Consider the following 21,608-nt stretch of genomic DNA (forward strand, 5'->3'; position numbering starts at 1 on the left):
GTACGGTATATACTCTTTGGCGCCATCGCTCCCACTCTTTAAGTCCCCCTTGTTTACATCTGGCAGCTGTCAATTTGCCTCCAACACTTTTCCTTTCACTTTTTCCCCATTATGTAGATAGGGGCAAAATTGTTTGGTGAATTGGAAAGCGCGGGGTTAAAATTTCACCTCACAACATAGCCTATGACGCTCTCAGGGTCCAGACGTGTGACTGTGCAAAATTTTGTGTCTGTAGCTGCGACGCCTCCAACACTTTTCCTTTCACTTTTTTCCCCATTATGTAGATAGGGGCAAAATTGTTTGATGAATTGGAACGCGCGGGGTTAAAATTTCGCCTCACAACATAGCCTATGACGCTCTCGGGGTCCAGACGTGTGACTGTGCAAAATTTTGTGGCTGTAGCTGCGACGGTGCAGATGCCAATCCCGGACATACATACATACATACATACACACACACACATACACACACACATTCAGCTTTATATATTAGATTAATATTTGCACTATGGCACTAGGCACCTTATATTAAGAATGTAGTGTTACATTGTGAGTATTCCACCTATGTAGGTTTCTTTTATTGGTTGTATCTGTATACTGAATAGTATTGTGTCACTGTGACTATATATATTTCTTTAAAACTTTCCTCGGAATACTACTCTCAACATTGCCTACTTTACATAGTAACATAGTAACATAGTTAGTAAGGCCGAAAAAAGACATTTGTCCATCCAGTTCAGCCTATATTCCATCATAATAAATCCCCAGATCTACGTCCTTCTACAGAACCTAATTGTATGATACAATATTGTTCTGCTCCAGGAAGACATCCAGGCCTCTCTTGAACCCCTCGACTGAGTTCGCCATCACCACCTCCTCAGGCAAGCAATTCCAGATTCTCACTGCCCTAACAGTAAAGAATCCTCTTCTATGTTGGTGGAAAAACCTTCTCTCCTCCAGACGCAAAGAATGCCCCCTTGTGCCCGTCACCTTCCTTGGTATAAACAGATCCTCAGCGAGATATTTGTATTGTCCCCTTATATACTTATACATGGTTATTAGATCGCCCCTCAGTCGTCTTTTTTCTAGACTAAATAATCCTAATTTCCCTAATCTATCTGGGTATTGTAGTTCTCCCATCCCCTTTATTAATTTTGTTGCCCTCCTTTGTACTCTCTCTAGTTCCATTATATCCTTCCTGAGCACCGGTGCCCAAAACTGGACACAGTACTACATGTGCGGTCTAACTAGGGATTTGTACAGAGGCAGTATAATGCTCTCATCATGTGTATCCAGACCTCTTTTAATGCACCCCATGATCCTGTTTGCCTTGGCAGCTGCTGCCTGGCACTGGCTGCTCCAGGTAAGTTTATCATTAACTAGGATCCCCAAGTCCTTCTCCCTGTCAGATTTACCCAGTGGTTTCCCGTTCAGTGTGTAATGGTGACATTGATTCCTTCTTCCCATGTGTATAACCTTACATTTATCATTGTTAAACCTCATCTGCCACCTTTCAGCCCAAGTTTCCAACTTATCCAGATCCATCTGTAGCAGAATACTATCTTCTCTTGTATTAACTGCTTTACATAGTTTTGTATCATCTGCAAATATCGATATTTTACTGTGTAAACCTTCTACCAGATCATTAATGAATATGTTGAAGAGAACAGGTCCCAATACTGACCCCTGCGGTACCCCACTGGTCACAGCGACCCAGTTAGAGACTATACCATTCATAACCACCCTCTGCTTTCTATCACTAAGCCAGTTACTAACCCATTTACACACATTTCCCCCCAGACCAAGCATTCTCATTTTGTGTACCAACCTCTTGTGCGGCACGGTATCAAACGCTTTGGAAAAATCGAGATATACCACGTCCAATGACTCACCGTGGTCCAGCCACGGTCCAGCTTTGAAATACCAACATTTATATTCAACGTATATTTCTTTGATTAAGTTGTCTAGCATTATGGATGGACTATTCCTATATGAGGGATATGCTTTTCCTGCATGGATGTGGCACTATGGTGTCGTCTCCTGTTTTTAATTGTTTCTGTAATGATTGTATTTATTACTTTCTTTTTTATTTTGTGAATAAAAATTATTTGTTGATTTAGCTCAGTTGTCCATTATCCTTTGGTTATCTTTCTTCAGTTACGTCTACTTCATGAGCAGTAGTGCCAATCCTTCCTTTAGAATTTGATTACATCTAGGCATGTATATTATTTAAACATCAGAATGATTATATCAAAGTAATTATTATGTCACTTATTTATGTCTGTTTGGCAGAACCAGCAAGCAAAAATAGCCCAGCTTTATCTTCCCTTGGTGGGAATGTTGCTAGAAAATGTCTCCCGGTTTGCTAGCAAAGATACACTGTATAACTGCACTGCTATATCCACCTCGGTAAGTGTTTTTTCCTACCCATAAATTGTATATCATATTATTAACATCTTGGAATAACAGAATCATAGAGTAATTTCTTATTATGATATTATACATCATATTGTATAAACTAAGACACTAAACAAAATGCTAACGGTTCCAACGTGCCAACACCCGCAGTTTGTCTTAAAAATTGCAGGACTGCAATCTGTGAACAATGTAAAGTAAAAGGAATTAAATAGATAAGGAAACATACTGTATTACTTAGTCTGGCGGGAAAGAGAAGATAAGCTGTTTTGAGAGTGCCTACTATAAAGCATAAAAAAACAAAGTTTATCATTAGTAAACTACATTCTCTGTAAAGGTACTGTTACACTAGACGATATCGCTAGTGATCCGTGACGTTGCAGCGTCCTGGCTAGCGATATCGTCCAGTGTGACACACAGCAGCGATCAGGCCCCTGCTGTGATGTCGCTGGTCGGGGAAGAAAGGCCAGAACTTTATTTCGTCGCTGGCTCTCCCGCTGACATCGCTGAATCGGTGTGTGTGACACCGATTCAGCGATGTCTTCGCTGGTAACCAGGGTAAACATCGGGTTACTAAGCGCAGGGCCGCGCTTAGTAACCCGATGTTTACCCTGGTTACCATTGTTAAAGTAAAAAAACAAACACTACATACTTACCTACCGCTGTCTGTCCTCGGTGCTCTGCTTCTCTGGTCTGGCTGTGAGCGCCGGGCAGCCGGAAAGCAGAGCGGTGACGTCACCGCTCTGCTTTCCGGCCGCTGTGCTCACAGCCAGACCAGAGAAGCAGAGCGCCGAGGACAGACATCGGTAGGTAAGTATGTACTGTTTGTTTTTTTACTTTAAAGATGGTAACCAGGGTAAACCATCGGGTTACTAAGCGCGGCCCTGCGCTTAGTAACCCGATGTTTACCCTGGTTACCGGCATCGTTGGTCGCTGGAGAGCGGTCTGTGTGACAGCTCTCCAGCGACCAAACAGCGACGCTGCAGCGATCCGGATCGTTGTCGGTATCGCTGCAGCGTCGCTTAGTGTGACGGTACCTTAAGACATATGAGATAGTTATTTTAACAGTGTTTCTAAATACAGTTCTAAGAGTGCATTTACATGGAGCAGTCAAATTGGTCATTTAGCTCCAGTTAATACAAAACAGAATATGGCCGCACTCTTACAATGTAAGGGCTCAGTTACATATCAATTTGTTTTTTTGCGCATGTGTCATACATTAACTTAATGAATAGCACAATGACCCATTAGAACAATAGTTATATAGATAATACTGTTAAAAATAAACAAATGTTCATCAAATTCACCGATGTCAATAGGTTCAGCTGACAAACTACTATGTATGGTGTATGGGAGCTGCGGACAGTTGGTTGTTGGGGAGTTTAGGATTTGGCATTAGAGATGAGAGAACCCGAACTTTAACATTTGGCATTTGCACCAGACAGTTACTGTCTAGCACTAAATGCCGAACATGGACACGAGAGAGAGAGAAAAAAATGGGGTTTTGGTTCAAGTACAGTTCTGGTACCCGATTCTAAGTTTGGAATAAAGTTCGGATCGGGTATCCGAACCTGAACTTCCACGGGTCCGCTCATCCCTATCCGGCATGTCTGATTTCGGACTGCCTTTTATTCTCTTTGACATCATAGAGAACACAGGAGCATTTGGCTGAACAAGCAGTCCTGTGTATAGGAGATTCGTGTGAGAAAGCTGCTGGTCATTTAATATGTATAACCATCTATGTTATTTTCTTCTAAAAAAAAAAAAAAGCATCCAAGTATTTTTTGAAACAATCAATGTTTCCTGCTGTGACCAGCTTTTGAGGTAGACTATTCCACAAATTAATAATGTTTATGATAAAGAAGCTTTTCTCCTCTGGAGATTGAACCTTTCTTACTCCGGACAGCGGAAATTCTCCATTGACTTTTAAGGGGGATTTACAAGAAAAACGATGTTTGACCATACTTTTTGTATGGGCCATTTATGTACTTGTTAACCATGGCCACCCTTATACTTTTCTTCTGAAGACTAAATATATATAATTAGTTTTTCTTCATAACTATGTCTCTGATTAGTTTTGTGGCTCTTCTCTGTACCTTTTCTAACTCCAGGGCATCCTTTCTATGAACTAACGCCCAGAACTGAACTGCCTATTCAAGTTGAGATTGCACTATTTGTAAAGTGGTACTATTAGGGCTTCCACTACGAATTTAGGGGCCCCATAATGGTAAAATTTTCAGGGCCCCTTTGAGACGCCGCCCAGCTCCACCACAGATCCGCCTCCACCCCTCAAACCATCCACAGTCCCACCGTCCATTCTTGGAAAAACTCAACTCCTGCACCACATCCTCACCAGTCACACATTAACAGGTCCCATCACCAGATCACATACATAGAAGCTTTTGTTTTGGACAAAAGATTTTTTAATCCGCCACCACAACAAGTTGTACTCCTCTAGCCATGCTCTACTCTACTGAAACTTATTAAACATTTGTTAAAATATTCAATACTCTTTAGGTATATTTTTATTTATTTTTCAATTTTTATAATGACCATTGATATCACATACAAGGAACAAATACCGCCTTGCGTGACCAGACCACATATTAACACAAATAGCGACCGAATAATACCACATACAGGGGACAAATACCACCACCCCATGGCCGGACCACATATTACTACCGCATAGTGACTGAATAATACCACATACAAGGAACAAATACTGCAACACCATGGCCGGACCACATATTACCATCACATAGCGACCAAATAATACCACATCCAAGGGACAAATACCGCCACACCATGGCCGGACCACATATTACCACCACAGTTGAATACTATAATACTGATCATAAATAGAAAAACACAATACTAATATCACCATATGTGACATTAAACAAAGGAGATCTGCACTTAGTATACAGTGTCAGTGTACAGGTAATACAGTGATCACTGGTGACAATATACACAGGAGCTCTGTGTATAGTGTCAGTGTACAGGTAATATACAGTGATCACCGGTGACATTATACACAGGAGCTCTGTATATAGTGTCAGTTGTACAGGTAATACAGTGTGCGTGTACATGTAATACACTGACTCACCAGTGATGTCTCTAGGTGAACTCCTTCATCTTCGCTTTTCAGCCGCACACCAGTAGGGAAAGATTCATGTGCGGTTTAATTGCCCATGTGCGACATTTCGGTCCAAAATGTGGACATTTTTCAAGGCTTTTGAAGATTTTATAGTATCTTTGGTGTAAATGTTAACAGCTGTTTTATATGGCATGTCAAAAAGCATTTATTGCTTCTGACATACCATATGTATTTTTATTTTTAAAGACTAGAACAGTGCACTCCACAGTCAAAAATACTAAGGTGTAATAGAAACTAGACAAAAATATTCTTATGTCAGTAAGGTGTGACTTGGTACTCTGGGTAGCTGACCCTGGAAGCCAGTGCTCTAGTGAAAACTACACCTAAACCTTCCATTTTGGTGTTTAGTGCAACTAGGAGCACATATCTCCTTTTTTTTCCTCTTTTTTTTTACTATCAATATCAATCTGACATCTTTCTATTTTATCATACAACTAAATATGGACACAATGACATTTTCATGTATTAAACGCTTAATTCATTTAAAGGGAATCGTGGGCAGCATGAAGTACAGAGAAACCATTCTCTACAGTAATCCCGTAATTGATATTTTACTTTGAAACACTGAGGCTTGTATGTATGTATCTATATATATATATATATATATATATATATATATATATATATATATATATATATATATATTGAGAAAGGCTCTCCATGAACTGAAACGTCGCCATGATGGGCTATTAAACTTGAACACTTTTTGAACTCATTTGCAATGGTGTGCTGCCTTTGACTTCTTGGACTCTCATTATAAGGTTTAGTACATGCCCGAGGGGCTTTGCACCCAGAATTTGTTTTTTCTGTGCTGCTCTTGCAGTGCCCCAGAGTCCTGGTTCGTTGCAGTAATGTTATTCTTCCACCAGAGTGATGTTACGTCTGAAGGCAATGAAGGAGATCTTCTGTCCAGGCATCACAACCATTACATACACTTTACACTCCAGCCACCAGGGGGAGCTAAAGGTTCTATCTATTAGGCCACTCCTCACACTTGGGTAAAACTGGTAGTTGGAGGGAAGTTAGAGAGTTCCTGGCTGGGGACCGACACGGAAAGGTCTCCAGGTCGAGCTGGCTGGAGTGATCTCCAGTCAGATCCAGACTGCGGTCTAAGGAGGATGAGGGTACACGGCGCTGCGCCTGCATCCCATGCGGCAGCATCCTAGGAAAGGACACGAAAGGAAGTGTGTTGCAGTGAGTGAGCAACGAAGTCATAGCAACAGGAGTGAAACATCAGAGGGAGACCAGCTAGAGGCAGGCTGCCTCTTTCTGAAGCGCAGGACCGGTAGCCAGAACACCGAGGGAGTAAAGAGCTCTATGCCGTTACTCCAGAGACTGTCAGGACAGTTAATTCCACGTTAGCTACCTGACCATTTTACACAGGAGGCACGGTGGCAACTTGTGGGGCCGGGGCGTCTCTAGGGTCCCTATAAAAAGCCTCAGGCCACCGGTCATACGTGTTTTGTTCTATCCGACCACGGGGAACAGTGAGAGGAGTAACAACAGTGAGGACCTTATTGGAGCTTATGCAAGTAGGGACCTACTGTATTACTGTGCGCTAGGGGAAGGCTACTGATTTCCACCTGGATAAGAGGACTCTGGATTTGCCTTCAGACCGGTCAGACTCTGCCTACCCTATGGTCCCTACCCTGGACTGTGGATGCTGAAGCCTTCAGTAAAGGTAAAGAGACTGCAACCTTGTGTCCTCGTTATTCACTGCGCCTTGCAACATCGACCATTCATCATCCACTCACTGGGAAGCCCTGGGGACATACTTCACCTGTGGGAAGGTAAACCATCTAGCTGCCATAACATCACCCCAGCGGACCCCTAAGCAGTGTTGGTCACCCTGACCGAATACCACAGGTGGCGTCACGAACATTATCCCTTTAGAGACCTTTCCCTCACCATTTCATCAACGGACGTCCCCTAGGGCCACGGACCGGGTCAGCCACCGTGACATCCCCACCAAGTACGGAAGAAGGGCCCGGATCCGAGTACCCCACGGCCCACGGGGGCGCTCCACTCTCACTTTTTGCTATGTATGTGTATGTATATATATATATATATATATATACAGTTAGGGCCAGAAATATTTGGACAGTGACACAAGTTTTGTTATTTTAGCTGTTTACAAAAACATGTTCAGAAATACAATTATATATATAATATGGGCTGAAAGTGCACACTCCCAGCTGCAATATGATAGTTTCCACATCCAAATCGGAGAAAGGGTTTAGGAATCATAGCTCTGTAATGCATAGCGTCCTCTTTTTCAAGGGACCAAAAGTAATTGGACAATGGACTCTAAGGGCTGCAATTAACTCTGAAGGCGTCTCCCTCGTTAACCTGTAATCAATGAAGTAGTTAAAAGGTCAGGGGTGGATTCCAGGTGTGTGGTTTTGCATTTGGAAGCTGTTGCTGTGAGCAGACAACATGCGGTCAAAGGAACTCTCAATCCTGAGGCTGAAAAAAAAGAAAAAATCCATCAGAGAGATAGCAGACATGCTTGGAGTAGCAAAATCAACAGTTGGGTACATTCTGAGAAAAAAGGAATTGACTGGTGAGCTTGGGAACTCAAAAAGGCCTGGGCGTCCACGGATGACAACAGTGGTGGATGATCGCCGCATACTTAATTTGGTGAAGAAGAACCCGTTCACAACATCAACTGAAGTCCAGAACACTCTCAGTGAAGTAGGTGTATCTGTCTCTAAGTCAACAGTAAAGAGAAGACTCCATGACCGTAAATACAAAGGGTTCACATCTAGATGCAAACCATTCATCAATACCAAAAATAGACAGGCCAGAGTTAAATTTGCAGAAAAACACCTCAAGAAGCCAGCTCAGTTCTGGAAAAGTATTCTATGGACAGATGAGACAATGATCAACCTGTACCAGAATGATGGGAAGAAAAAAGTTTGGAGAAGAAAGGGAACGGCACATGATCCAAGGCACACCACATCCTCTGTAAAACATGGTGGAGGCAACGTGATGGCATGGGCATGCATGGCTTTCAATGGCACTGGGTCACTTGTGTTTATTGATGACATAAGAGCAGACAAGAGTAGCCGGATGAATTCTGAAGTGTACCGGGATATACTTTCAGCCCAGATTCAGCCAAATGCTGCAAAGTTGATTGGACGGCGCTTCATAGTGCAGATGGACAATGACCCCAAGCATACAGCCAAAGCTACCCAGGAGTTCATGAGTGCCAAAAAGTGGAACATTCTGCAATGGCCAAGTCAATCTCCAGATCTAAACCCAATTGAGCATGCATTTCACTTGCTCAAATCCAGACTTAAGACGGAAAGACCCACAAACAAGCAAGACCTGAAGGCTGCGGCTGTAAAGGCCTGGCAAAGCATTAACCCCTTCCCGACCTTTGACGCATACGCTGCGTCATGAAAGTCGGTGCCATTCCGACCCATGACGCAGCATATGCGTCATGGAAAGATCGCGTCCCTGCAGGCCGGGTGAAAGGGTTAACTCCCATTTCACCCGATCTGCAGGGACAGGGGGAGTGGTAGTTTAGCCCAGGGGGGGTGGCTTCACCCCCTCGTGGCTACGATCGCTCTGATTGGCTGTTGAAAGTGAAACTGCCAATCAGAGCGATTTGTAATATTTCACCTAAAAAACTGGTGAAATATTACAATCCAGCCATGGCCGATGCTGCAATATCATCGGCCATGGCTGGAAACACTTATGTGCACCCACCCCACCCCTCCGATCGCCCCCCCAGCCCCCCGATCTGTGGTCCGCTCCCCTCCGTCCTGTGCTCCGCTCCCCCGTCCTCCTGTCCGCTTCCCCCGTGCACCAATCACACCCCCCGCGCTCCAATCAAACCCCCCCGCACTCCGATCCCCCCCGCACACAGCGACCCCCCCCCGTGCTCCGATCCACCCCCCCCGCACAGCGATCCCTCACCCCGTGCTCCAATCCTCCCCCGTGCTCCAATCCTCCCTCCCGTGTTCCGATCCACCCCCCCCATGCTCCGATCCACCCCCCCGTGCTCCGACGCCCCCCCCGTGCCCTGATCTCCCCCCCTTATACTTACCTAGCCGCCCGAGGTCCGTCCGTCTTCTTTCCTGGGCGCCGCCATCTTCCAAAATGGCGGGCGCATGTGCAGTGCTCCCGCCGAATCTGCCGGCCGGCAGATTCGTTCCAGAGTGAATTTTGATCACTGAGATATAACCTATCTCAGTGATCAAAATAAAAAAAATAGTAAATGACCCCCCCCTTTGTCACCCCCATAGATAGGGACAATAAAAAAAATAAAGAATTTTTTTTTTTTTCACTAAGGTTGGGGTAAGAACTAGGGTTAGGGCTAGGGTTAGGGTTAGGGGTAGGGTTAGGGTTAGGGCTAGGGTTAAGGGTAGGGTTAGGGTTTCGGTATGTGCACACGTATTCTGGTCCTATGCGGATTTTTCCGCAGCGGATTTGAAAAATCCACAGTGCTAAACCGCTGCCGATTTATCGTGGATTTACCGCATTTCACTGCGGTTTCACAACTGCGATTTTCTATTGGAGCAGTTGTAAAACCGCTGCGGAATCCGCAGAAAGAAGTGACATGCTGTGGAATGTAAACCGCTGCGTTTCCGTGCAGTTTTTCCGCAGCATGTGTACAGCGATTTTTGGTTCCCATAGCTTCACATTGAACTGTAAACTCATGGGAAACTGCTGCGGATCCGCAACATTTTCTGCAGCGTGTGCACATACCTTTAGAATTAGGCTATGTGCCCACACTGCGGATTGGCCGCTGAGGATCCGCAGCAGTGTTCCATCAGGTTTACAGTACCATGTAAACATATGGAAAACCAAATCCGCTGTGCCCATGGTGCAGAAAATACCGCGCGGGAACGCTGCGTTGTATTTTCCGCAGCATGCCAATTCTTTGTGCGGATTCCGCAGCGTTTTACACCTGTTCCTCAATAGGAATCCACAGGTGAAATCCGCACAAAAAACACTGGAAATCCACGGTAAATCCACAGGTAAAACGCAGTGCCTTTTACTCGCGGATTTTTCAAAAATGGTGCTGAAAAATCTCATACGAATCCGCAACGTTGGCACATAGCCTTAGGGTTGGGTTGGAATTAGGGTTGTGGTTAGGGTTAGGGGTGTGTTGGGGTTAGGGTTGTGGTTAGGGGTGTGTTGGGGTTAGGGTTGTGATTAGGGTTACGGCTACAGTTGGGATAAGGGTTAGGGGTGTGTTGGAGGTAGAATTGAGGGGTTTCCACTGTTTAGGCACTTCAGGGGGTCTCCAAACGCAACATGGCGCCACCATTGATTCCAGCCAATCTTGTATTCAAAAATTCAAATGGTGCTCCCTCACTTCCGAACCCCGACGTGTGCCCAAACAGTGGTTTACCCCCACATATGGGGTACCAGCATACTCAGGACAAACTGCGCAACAATTACTGGGGTCCAATTTCTCCTGTTACCCTTGAGAAAATAAAAAATTGCTTGCTAAAACATCATTTTTGAGGAAAGAAAAATGATTTTTTATTTTCACGGCTCTGCGTTGTAAACGTCTGTGAAGCACTTGGGGGTTCAAAGTGCTCACCACATATCTAGATAAGTTCCTTGGGGGGTCTAGTTTCCAAAATGGGGTCACTTGTGGGGGGTTTCTACTGTTTAGGCACACCAGGGGCTCTGCAAACGCAACGTGACGCCCGCAGACCATTCCATCAAAGTCTGCATTTCAAAAGTCACTACTTCCCTTCTGAGCCCCCACGTGTGCCCAAACAGTGGTTTACCCCCACACATGGGGCATCAGCGTACTCAGGAGAAACTGGACAACAACTTTTGTGGTCCAATTTCTCCTGTAACCCTTGGGAAAATAAAAAATTCTGGGCTAAAAAATTATTTTTAAGGAAAGAAAACGTATTTATTATTTTCACGGCTCTGCGTTATAAACTTCTGTAAAGCACTTGGGGGTTGAAAGTGCTCACCACACATCTAGATAAGTTCCTTTGGGGGTCTAGTTTCCAAAATGGGGTCACTTGTGGGGGGTTTCTACTGTTTAGGCACACCAGGGGCTCTGCAAACGCAATGTGACGCCCGCAGACCATTCCATCAAAGTCTGCATTTCAAAAGTCACTACTTTCCTTCTGAGCCCCCACGTGTGCCCAAACAGTGGTTTACCCCCACACATGGGGTATCAGCGTACTCAGGAGAAACTGGACAACAACTTTTGTGGTCCAATTTCTCCTGTAACCCTTGGGAAAATAAAAAATTCTGGGCTAAAAAATTATTTTTGAGGAAAGAAAACGTATTTATTATTTTCACTGCTCTGTGTTATGAACTTCTGTGAAGCACTTGGGGGTTCAAAGTGCTCACCTCACATCTAGATAAGTTCCTTTCGGGGTCTAGTTTCCAAAATGGGGACACTTGTGGGGGGTTTCTACTGTTTAGCCACATCAGGGGCTCTGCAAACGCAACGTGACGCCCACAGAGCATTCCATCAAAGTCTGCATTTCAAAACGTCACTACTTCACTTCCGAGCCCCAGCATGTGCCTAAACAGTGGTTTACCCCCACATATGGGGTATCAGCGTACTCAGGAGAAACTGGACAACAACTTTTGGGGTCAAATTTCTCCTGTTACCCTTGGGAAAATAAATAATTGCGGGCTAAAATTCATTTTTGAGAAAATAATTTTTTTTTTTTATATTCATGGCTCTGCGTTATAAACTTCTGTGAAGCACTTGAGGGTTCAAAGTGCTCACTACACATCTAGATTAGTTCCTTTGGGGGTCTAGTTTCCAAAATGGGGTAATTTGTGGGGGATCTCCAATGTTTAGGCACACAGGGCCTCTCCAAACGCGACATGGTGTCCGCTAATGATTGGAGATAATTTTCCATTTAAAAAGCCAAATGGCGTGCCTTCCCTTCTGAGCCCTGCCGTGCGCCCAAACAGTGGTTTACCCCCACATATGGGGTATCTGCATACTCAGGACAAACTGGACAACAACATTTGTGGTCCAATTTCTCCTATTACCATTGGCAAAATAGGAAATTCCAGGCTAAAAAATCATTTTTGAGAAAAGAAAAATTATTTTTTATTTTCATGGCTCTGCATTATAAACTTCTGTGAAGCACCTGGGGGTTTAAAGTGCTCAGTATGCATCTAGATAAGTTCCTTGGGGGGTCTAGTTTCCAAAATGGGGTCACTTGTGGGGGAGCTCCATTGCATAGGCACACAGGGGCTCTCCAAATGCGACATGGTGTCCGCTAACAATTGGAGCTAATTTTCCATTCAAAAAGTTAAAAGGCGCGCCTTCCCTTCCGAGCCCTGCCGTGTGCCCAAACAGTGGTTTACCCCCACATATGAGGTATCGGCGTACTCGGGAGAAATTGCTCAACAAATTTTAGGATCCATTTTATCCTATTGCCCATGTGAAAATGAAAAAATTGAGGCGAAAATAAATTTTTTGTGAAAAAAAAGTACTTTTTCATTTTTACGGATCAATTTGTGAAGCACCTGAGGGTTTAAAGTGCTCACTAGGCATCTAGATAAGTTCCTTGGGGGGTCCAGTTTCCAAAATGGGGTCACTTGTGGGGGAGCTCCAATGTTTAAGCACACAGGGTCTCTCCAAACGCGACATGGTGTCCGCTAACGATGGAGATAATTTTTCATTCAAAAAGTCAAATGGCGCTCCTTCCCTTCCGAGCCTTACCATGTGCCCAAACAGTGGTTTACCCCCACATGTGAAGTATCGGTGTACTCAGGAGAAATTGCCAAACAAATTTTAGGATCCATTTTATCCTGTTGTCCATGTGAAAATGAAAAAATTGAGGCTAAAAGAATTTTTTTGTGAAAAAAAGTACTTTTTCATTTTTACGGATCAATTTGTGAAGCACCTGGGGGTTCAAAGTGCTCACTATGCATCTAGATAAGTTCCTTGGGGCGTCTAGTTTCCAAAATGGGGTCACTTGTGGGGGAGCTCCAATTTTTAGGCACACGGGGGCTCTCCAAATGTGACATGGTGTCCGCTAAAGAGTGCAGCCAATTTTTCATTCAAAAAGTCAAATGGCGCTCCTTCCCTTCCAAGCCCTGTCGTGCGCCCAAACAGTGGTTTAACCCCACATATGAGGTATCAGCGTACTCAGGACAAATTGGACAACAACTTACGTGGTTCAGTTTCTCCTTTTACCATTGGGAAAATAAAAAAATTGTTGCTGAAAAATCATTTTTGTGACTAAAAAGTTAAATGTTCATTTTTTCCTTCCATGTTGCTTCTGCTGCTGTGAAGCACCTGAAGGGTTAATAAACTTCTTGAATGTGGTTTTGTGCACCTTGAGGGGTGCAGTTTTTAGAATGGTGTCACTTTTGGGTATTTTCAGCCATATAGACCCCTCAAACTGACTTCAAATGTGAGGTGGTCCCTAAAAAAAATGGTTTTGTAAATTTCGTTGTAAAAATGAGAAATCGCTGGTCAAATTTTAATCCTTATAACTTCCTAGCAAAAAAAAATTTTGTTTCCAAAATTGTGCTGATGTAAAGTAGACGTGTGGGAAATGTTATTTATTAACTATTTTGTGTCACATAACTCTCTGGTTTAACAGAATAAAAATTCAAAATGTGAAAATTGCGAAATTTTCAAAATTTTCGCCAAATTTCCGTTTTTATCACAAATAAACACAGAATTTATTGACCTAAATTTACCACTAACATGAAGCCCAATATGTCACGAAAAAACAATCTCAGAACCGCTAGGATCCATTGAAGCGTTCCTGAGTTATTACCTCATGAATGGACACTGGTCAGAATTGCAAAAAACGGCAAGGTCTTTAAGGTCAAAATAGGCTGGGTCATGAAGGGGTTAAGAAGGAGGAAACCCAGCGTTTGGTGATGTCCATGGGTTCCAGACTTAAGGCAGTGATTGCCTCCAAAGGATTTGCAACAAAATATTGAAAATAAAAATATTTTGTTTGGGTTATGTTTATTTGTCCAATTACTTTTGACCTCCTAAAATGTGGAGTGTTTGTAAAGAAATGTGTACAATTCCTACATTTTCTATCAGATATTTTTGTTCAACCCTTCAAATTAAACGTTACAATCTGCACTTGAATTCTGTTGTAGAGGTTTCATTTCAAATCCAATGTGGTGGCATGCAGAGCCCAACTCGCGAAAATTGTGTCACTGTCCAAATATTTCTGGCCCTAACTGTGTATGTATATATATATATATATATATATATATATATATATATATATATATATATATATATATACACACATATATTGAGCCTGGCAAGGGGAGAGGAGTCCCCTGGGCAGATTGCTCTGGCTTTTCCAGAATTTCTTGGTTTGATCGACAGGACTCTCTCTATACGCTAATACCCGGCTTATTTGGCAATGTATGTTTTCTTTTTTATGTCAGAGTTTCAGAGTAAAACAAAGCTGTCAGAAACGAGGGAGCCTGCTTGTTTATTATGCTGCCTGAGGTTTTGGCAGCATGAATGACCAACTGGTTCCCATTAAATGCTCGTCACTTACTTACACTACGTTATTTTATTACAGGCGTCCAGGGACACATTTATGTGCAGTTTTTCTTCTCCTTCCAACAGATCAAGTTTGATCATAGACAAAGACGCTGGTGAGTAATAACTTGTCAATTTTTATAAAAAAAAACACATAAAAATGTTACTTTAGGTAACAGTAGAAAATGGAATGGGTTGCTATGTTTTTCTAGAACACTTTTATGAATGTCACTTTTACAGGAGGGACCGAATCCATAATAACCTATAGTGCAGAATGCAACAGCCAATGTAATGCACTACACTACTACTGTCATCATCTCTGTAACAAAATAAACAAAAAAATTGTATCTCCAGTATGCAGTGTATTTAGATCACGTCTGTGATAAGTGAAACATCAGTTTTTCCCCAAAAGGAGAAAAGTTAGTTGATTCATTTGAAACTCTCAAGATAGCCTTTATCACTCCCACAACTTTTTTGCCAATGAGAAAACATTGTAGCCACATGCAGACCAAAAACTGTCTGAAGCCCCAGCCTTAACTACTTCTGGACCACAGATAGACCTTACATGTCTGGGCAATCTGCATTATACTCTATAGTGACTTTTCTAAAACATCACAGCATATTAGAGCATCTGCAGAAGATCGTGCACCTGCATGAGCAGGAAAGCAGCTATCAAACGCAGCTGGACTCCCATATGGAAGGCAGAGTTGGTTTATTACCATGTCTGCATTCCTGTTCTTTGTATACAGTGCTGAACAAGTGCTGGTATATCAGCTGTCAAACACAGCTGGACTCCCAAATATAAAAGGCAGAGTTGGTTTATTACCATGTCTGCATTCCTGTTCTTTGTATACAGTGCTGAACAAGCAATGTGTATAGCAGCTGTCAAACACAGCCGGACTCCCATATGGAAGGCAGAGTTGGTTTATTACCATGTCTGCATTCCTGTTCTTTGTATACAGTGCTGAACAAGTGCTGGTATATCAGCTGTCAAACACAGCCGGACTCCCATATGGAAGGCAGAGTTGGTTTATTACCATGTCTGCATTCCTGTTCTTTGTATACAGTGCTGAACAAGCAATGTGTATAGCAGCTGTCAAACACAGCCGGACTCCCATATGGAAGGCAGAGTTGGTTTATTACCATGTCTGCATTCCAGTTCACTGTCTACAGTGCTGAACAAGCGCTGTGTATAGCAGCTGTCAAACACAGCCAGACTTCCATATGGAAGGCAGAGTTGGTTTATTATCATGTCTGTATTCCCGTCCACTGTATACAGTATTGAACAAGCCCTGTGAATACAGTATAGGAACAGCTGACGGCGCTTCATCCTCCGGACCCAGTGGTCATATGATCACTGGGTTTAGGGAGGAAGCAGGAGCTGCTGGTTCCTAGGAGAGACAGTCAGCTCTGCTGTGCAACCATATCTATCTTACTAGCTGTCCCGGTAGTAGAAAAAAAAACATGAACGATATATAAAAATAATTTTATACAGAAAGAGGAATACAATTTAAAATGTATTTTAGTGGTATAAAAAAGAAAACAGTGAAAACATTTTTTCTTTTATAATCTCACCGATATTGTCCAATATCGAGCAGAAAAAAATTAAACAACTTAAAAATGAGGCCCCATGAGTCAGGAAAAAAAGGTGCAAAAATTATTTGAATATTGAGAATGTTTTTTTACAGCTCTTTAAACCACATGTGTAAAAAAAAAATAAACTAACATGTGACTGGTCAGGAACAGGAGTAAATGGCCTGGTCTTAAACTGGTTAATAATGATAATAATAATAATAATTTATAAAATCTTAATGTTTTCCTTCCATCCTTTTCCTCTTTGCCCTTATATAGGCCTCTAGTAGTACAAGCAAGTTTTCATTAAAGGAATTGTTTCTTAAACGAGTTGTACCATAAAAGTATAGCCTCTGGTTATAAATTCCCTTTAATTCAGATATACAGCAAGTCCCTGTTTACTGCTATAACAAATCATTAAGTGCTGCAACAACAGTATTGTAAACGTGGCAGTCATGAATATTTAGATTAGGAAACTTTGACATCATTCATGATACATTGTACCACTTACTCAGTTTGTTTAAATGAAATTTACAGTAGGAAAAAAAACAATGTAAATTTTCAGCTACCATTTCATTTCTAGCAATAACAGCATCAAGGCGATAAATCATGCAACAATGCTGTAAATCAACATTTTTCTTCTCAGCAAATACTTAAAATGTCAGGTTGTACCACTGTAAAAGCTGCAGTGAATTTCTTAAAACATAATATTTATACTGGGGCGGTGGAATTACGGAAATGACAGAATTGATAGACATGTTAATGATGTGCAAAAGATGAAGCAATGGAGACATTTTCAAAACATCTCAAATTGTTTAGTATCAAGTATGAGCACCACACTCAGAAAAACATGTTCTTACATACCTTGGCTATTAACCCCTTTCCAACATATGATGTATTGGTAAGTCATATGTCTGCTCAACGACTTTGATGCAGGCTCAGGAACTGAGTCCGCATCTTTTCTGGAAGATGATGACTGTGTTATTCAGCCACCATCTGCCTTTAACAGCCATAGGTGGAGCACTTCTTGAGTTCTGCACAAATGTTGAAAGTGATTTATTGGATTACGGTAATTATTTCAGTAAAAATGTGATTTCATAATATGTCCTTTGTTCTGATTGAAGGTTACAGCTCCTCATTCTCAAATGGTTGCATCATGAAGAGAGAGGACTCACGAGTATCTATCAACACGGATGTGACAATGGAGCACACCATGAATGGAGAAAATGTAGGTTTTATGTCACTAAAAACTGTCTTTACCACAAAATTCCTTAGGTTCAGCACCTGATTTTCTGACAAGGCTGATAATTGTCTGCAGTAATTTTCATATTAGAAAAGTCAAGAATTATAGGTGTTTTCTGACTTTTTTTTCTTCGAAACAATGTGCTTTACTTGCCGTCTTGAGATCCAGTGCTACTTCTCTGTCACTACTCCCGGTGACTTATGTTCTGCAGTACTGATGTCATGTTGCCAGCGCTGCTGCTAATAACTGAGCTCAACAACTCTGCCCGAGTAGACGGCACAACCACCCACTGCGCTCACTGATTGGCTGCAATGCTATTGACTTAACATCAGCACTGAAGACAATATCAGATTGCTATGTAAGCTGAGAGCAGCATATACTATATAAAGGAGCAGATGACACACAGGTATATACTATGTACAGGAGGAGATGACTTACAGGTATATACTATATACAGGAGGAGATGACATGTATATACTATATACAGGAGGAGATGACATACAGGTATACACTATATAAAAGAGATGACACATAGGTATATAGAGGAGGAGATGGCATACAGCAGGTATCTATATATATAATTGTCTAAGGGTTTTTCAGTCTGTCTGTCTGTCTGTCTGTCCTGGAAATCCCACGTCTCTGATTGGTCGAGGCCGCCAGGCCTCGACCAATCAGAGACAGGCACAGCATCGACGTAGAAATCCCACGCCTCTGATTGGTCGAGGTCGCCAGGCCTCGACCAATCAGCGACGGGCACAGCGACGATGATGTCATAAAGGACGTAGACATCCCGCGTCTCTGATTGGTCGAGGCCGCCAGGCCTCAACCAATCAGCAACAGGCACATCGACGATGCTGATCGGTCGAGGCCGCCAGGCCTCGACCAATCAGCAACGGGCACAGCGACGATGATGTCATAAAGGACGTAGACATCTCACGTTTCTGATTCAGCGACGGCACAGTATCGACGTAGATGTCATAATGGTTGCCATGGCGACGATGATGTCATAAAGGTTGCCTCGACCAATCAGCGACGGGCACAGTGTGCCGCGAATTCTGGAATCATCATTGTCCATATACTACGGGGACATGCATATTCTAGAATACCCGATGCGTTAGAATCGGGCCACAATCTAGTTATGTATAAGCAGAAAACTTGATTCCAGCGATGTGTCACTTGCTGCTCTGCATGCTGTCATTTTGAACCAATCACAGTTTTCTCTGCTGTAGATCTAGCAGTGCTTTAATCCCTTCCCGTCCTTTGACGCCACGTAGGCGTCATGAAAGTCAGTGCCAATCCGACCCATGACGCCTATGTGGCGTCATGGAAAGATTGCGTCCCTGCAGATCGGGTGAAAGGGTTAACTCCCATTTCACCCGATCTGCAGGGACAGGGGGAGTGGTAGTACAGCCCACGGGGGGTGGCTTCACCCCCCCCCCCCCCCCGTGGCTACGATCGCTCTGATTGGCTGTTGAAAGTGAAACTGCCAATCAGAGCGATTTGTAATATTTCACCTATTAAAACTGGTGAAATATTACAATCCAGCCATGGCCGATGCTGCAATATCATCAGCCATGGCTGGAAACACTAATGTGCCCCCACCCCACCCCACCGATCGCCCCCCCAAGCCACCGATCTGTCCGGTACACTGCTCCGGCTCCCCTCCGTCCTGTGCTCTGCTCCCCCCGTGTTCTTGTCCGCTCCTCCCCGTGCTCCAATCACCCCCCGTGCTCTGATCCAACCCCCCTGCACTCCGATCCACCCCCCGTGCTCCGATCCACCCCCCGTGCTCCGATCCACCCCCCCGTGCCCGATCCACCCCCCCGTGCCCGATCCACCCCCCATGCTCCGATCCCCCCCTTCCCGTGCTCACCCCCCCACCCCATCATACTTTTTTTTATTTAAATAGGTTTTTATTGAAAATAAACATGAACATTACATTTTATGCATTTTCCAATATATTACAAAGTTTCTTCATTTTCCAAACCCCCAACAATCCCAACAAACCCCAAACCTCCCCCTCCCATGACAGCTCCTTCCCAATTATACTTTTGTTACCAGTATTGATGGCTCTTTGAGCCGCTTGACTCACTTATGACCGCTTATTCCTCTAGCAATTTCCCCCCAGGTCTTCATTCGCCCATTTCCCATTCCCACTCATCCCAGCTTGAGCCACGGAGACCACATTTTGTCAAACATTTCTGTTTTCCCACGTCTTTTGTTGACCCCCTTTTCCAAATTGAGACCATGTTTAACATATTTCAGGAATTCACCCCTTGTAGGCGGCTCCTCCTTGATCCAGTTCCTTGCTATCACCTTCCTAGCCATATATAATAGCCTAGCTATTGCTATCTTCCAGGTATTATCCACTCTAATTTCCTCCACATATCCCAGTAGGCACACCATCGGATCTCTCGGCACTCTGCATTTATACGCCCCTTCCACACGGCTCAGTACCACCAGCCAAAAAGCAACCAGTCTTGGACATGTCCACATCATGTGGTATATTCCTGCATTCTCAGTCCTACATCTCGGGCATTCAGAGTCAGCACGCAACCCCACTCTGTGCAACACTTCCGGTGATTTATAGACTCTGTGCAAGATGTACAGCTGCGATAGTCTATACGGCTCACTTAGTGACACTCGTGGAACCCACTCCAACACCGACTCCCAGGTTTCATTCTCCATTGGGCCTAAATCTCTTTCCCATTTAGCTCTCGCTTTTAGAGGGAAATCCAGCAAATATGCATGCAGTAGGTCCTTATAAAGGGTGGAAATGACTCCCCTTGTGGACCCTTCCCCACACACGTATTCCAGGACTATGTCCTCTTGGATCTCAATACCATCGCCCTTGTTTTGAGCTTTAAAAGCGTGCTTCATCTGGGCATATTGATACTCCCCAGTCGGTCTCAATCCAAACTCCCCCTGCAGCTGCGAAAAGGACTTTAACACCCGTTGTTGAATTATCTGAGCAACCAAATGGATTCCTTTGGCCTTGCACTCTGTCAGCACTCCAAGAGCCGCAAACTCAACCAAATTATTATTAAGCCATATCGGTGTAAATTTAGTCAGTCCCGTAACCCCCCGAATCTGTCGCAGTCTGGTCCATAATTTATGTATCAAAAACATAGTTGGATACAATTTCCCCAATACGCCCAAGGAGCCATCGTCCAGACACTGCGCCACCGGTCGTCGGTTTGTCACCCCCTCCATCAAGTGTTGTACCGCACTGGAAGACGCCTCCCGTGCCCAGCCCTTCAAATGCTGACTCTGGGCTGCAAGAAAATATAACTCAGGGTTGGGCAAAGCCAACCCTCCATCTTCCTTGGGTCGCTGAAGCGTCTCCAGGCCAATACGTGGGTAATGCCTCCCCCATATCAGGCTTCGAAAAAGAGCATTAATCTGCAGGAACTTCCCATGTGGAATCCAAACTGGCGCGTTATGTAGGACGTAGAGTATTTTGGGCATCAGAACCATTTTAATAAGATTAACCCTACCCACCACTGATAGGTGTAATTTATTCCACGCATCTACTTTTGCCTTAAGGACGCCCATGAGAGGAGTCAAATTCCTATACAAAAACTCTGTAACTGGCATCGAGATCCATATTCCCAGGTATTTAAAAAGGGATGCTACCTTAAGCCGCCCCCCTCCCAATGGCTCACTTCCACTCTCCTCCACCCCATCCACCTCAAAGAGGACCGATTTATCCCAATTTATCCTCAGTCCCGACAAGGC

General features: G+C 43.6%; 1 protein-coding gene across 4 annotated transcripts in view; it reads left to right on the top strand.

Moving 5' to 3' along the window:
- DOCK11 (dedicator of cytokinesis 11) overlaps positions 1–21,608 on the top strand; it is a 421,093-nt gene that overhangs the window by 214,269 nt on the left and 185,216 nt on the right. For all 4 annotated transcript variants that reach the window (XM_069746935.1, XM_069746933.1, XM_069746934.1 and 1 more), the window contains 3 exons: positions 2,292–2,408; positions 15,096–15,171; positions 17,752–17,855. In XM_069746935.1, the coding sequence (XP_069603036.1) occupies positions 2,292–2,408; positions 15,096–15,171; positions 17,752–17,855 (297 nt within the window). The remainder of the gene's footprint in view (positions 1–2,291; positions 2,409–15,095; positions 15,172–17,751; positions 17,856–21,608) is intronic.

This window comes from Ranitomeya imitator, chromosome 2, assembly GCF_032444005.1.
Source record: "Ranitomeya imitator isolate aRanImi1 chromosome 2, aRanImi1.pri, whole genome shotgun sequence".
NCBI lineage: Eukaryota > Metazoa > Chordata > Amphibia > Anura > Dendrobatidae > Ranitomeya > Ranitomeya imitator.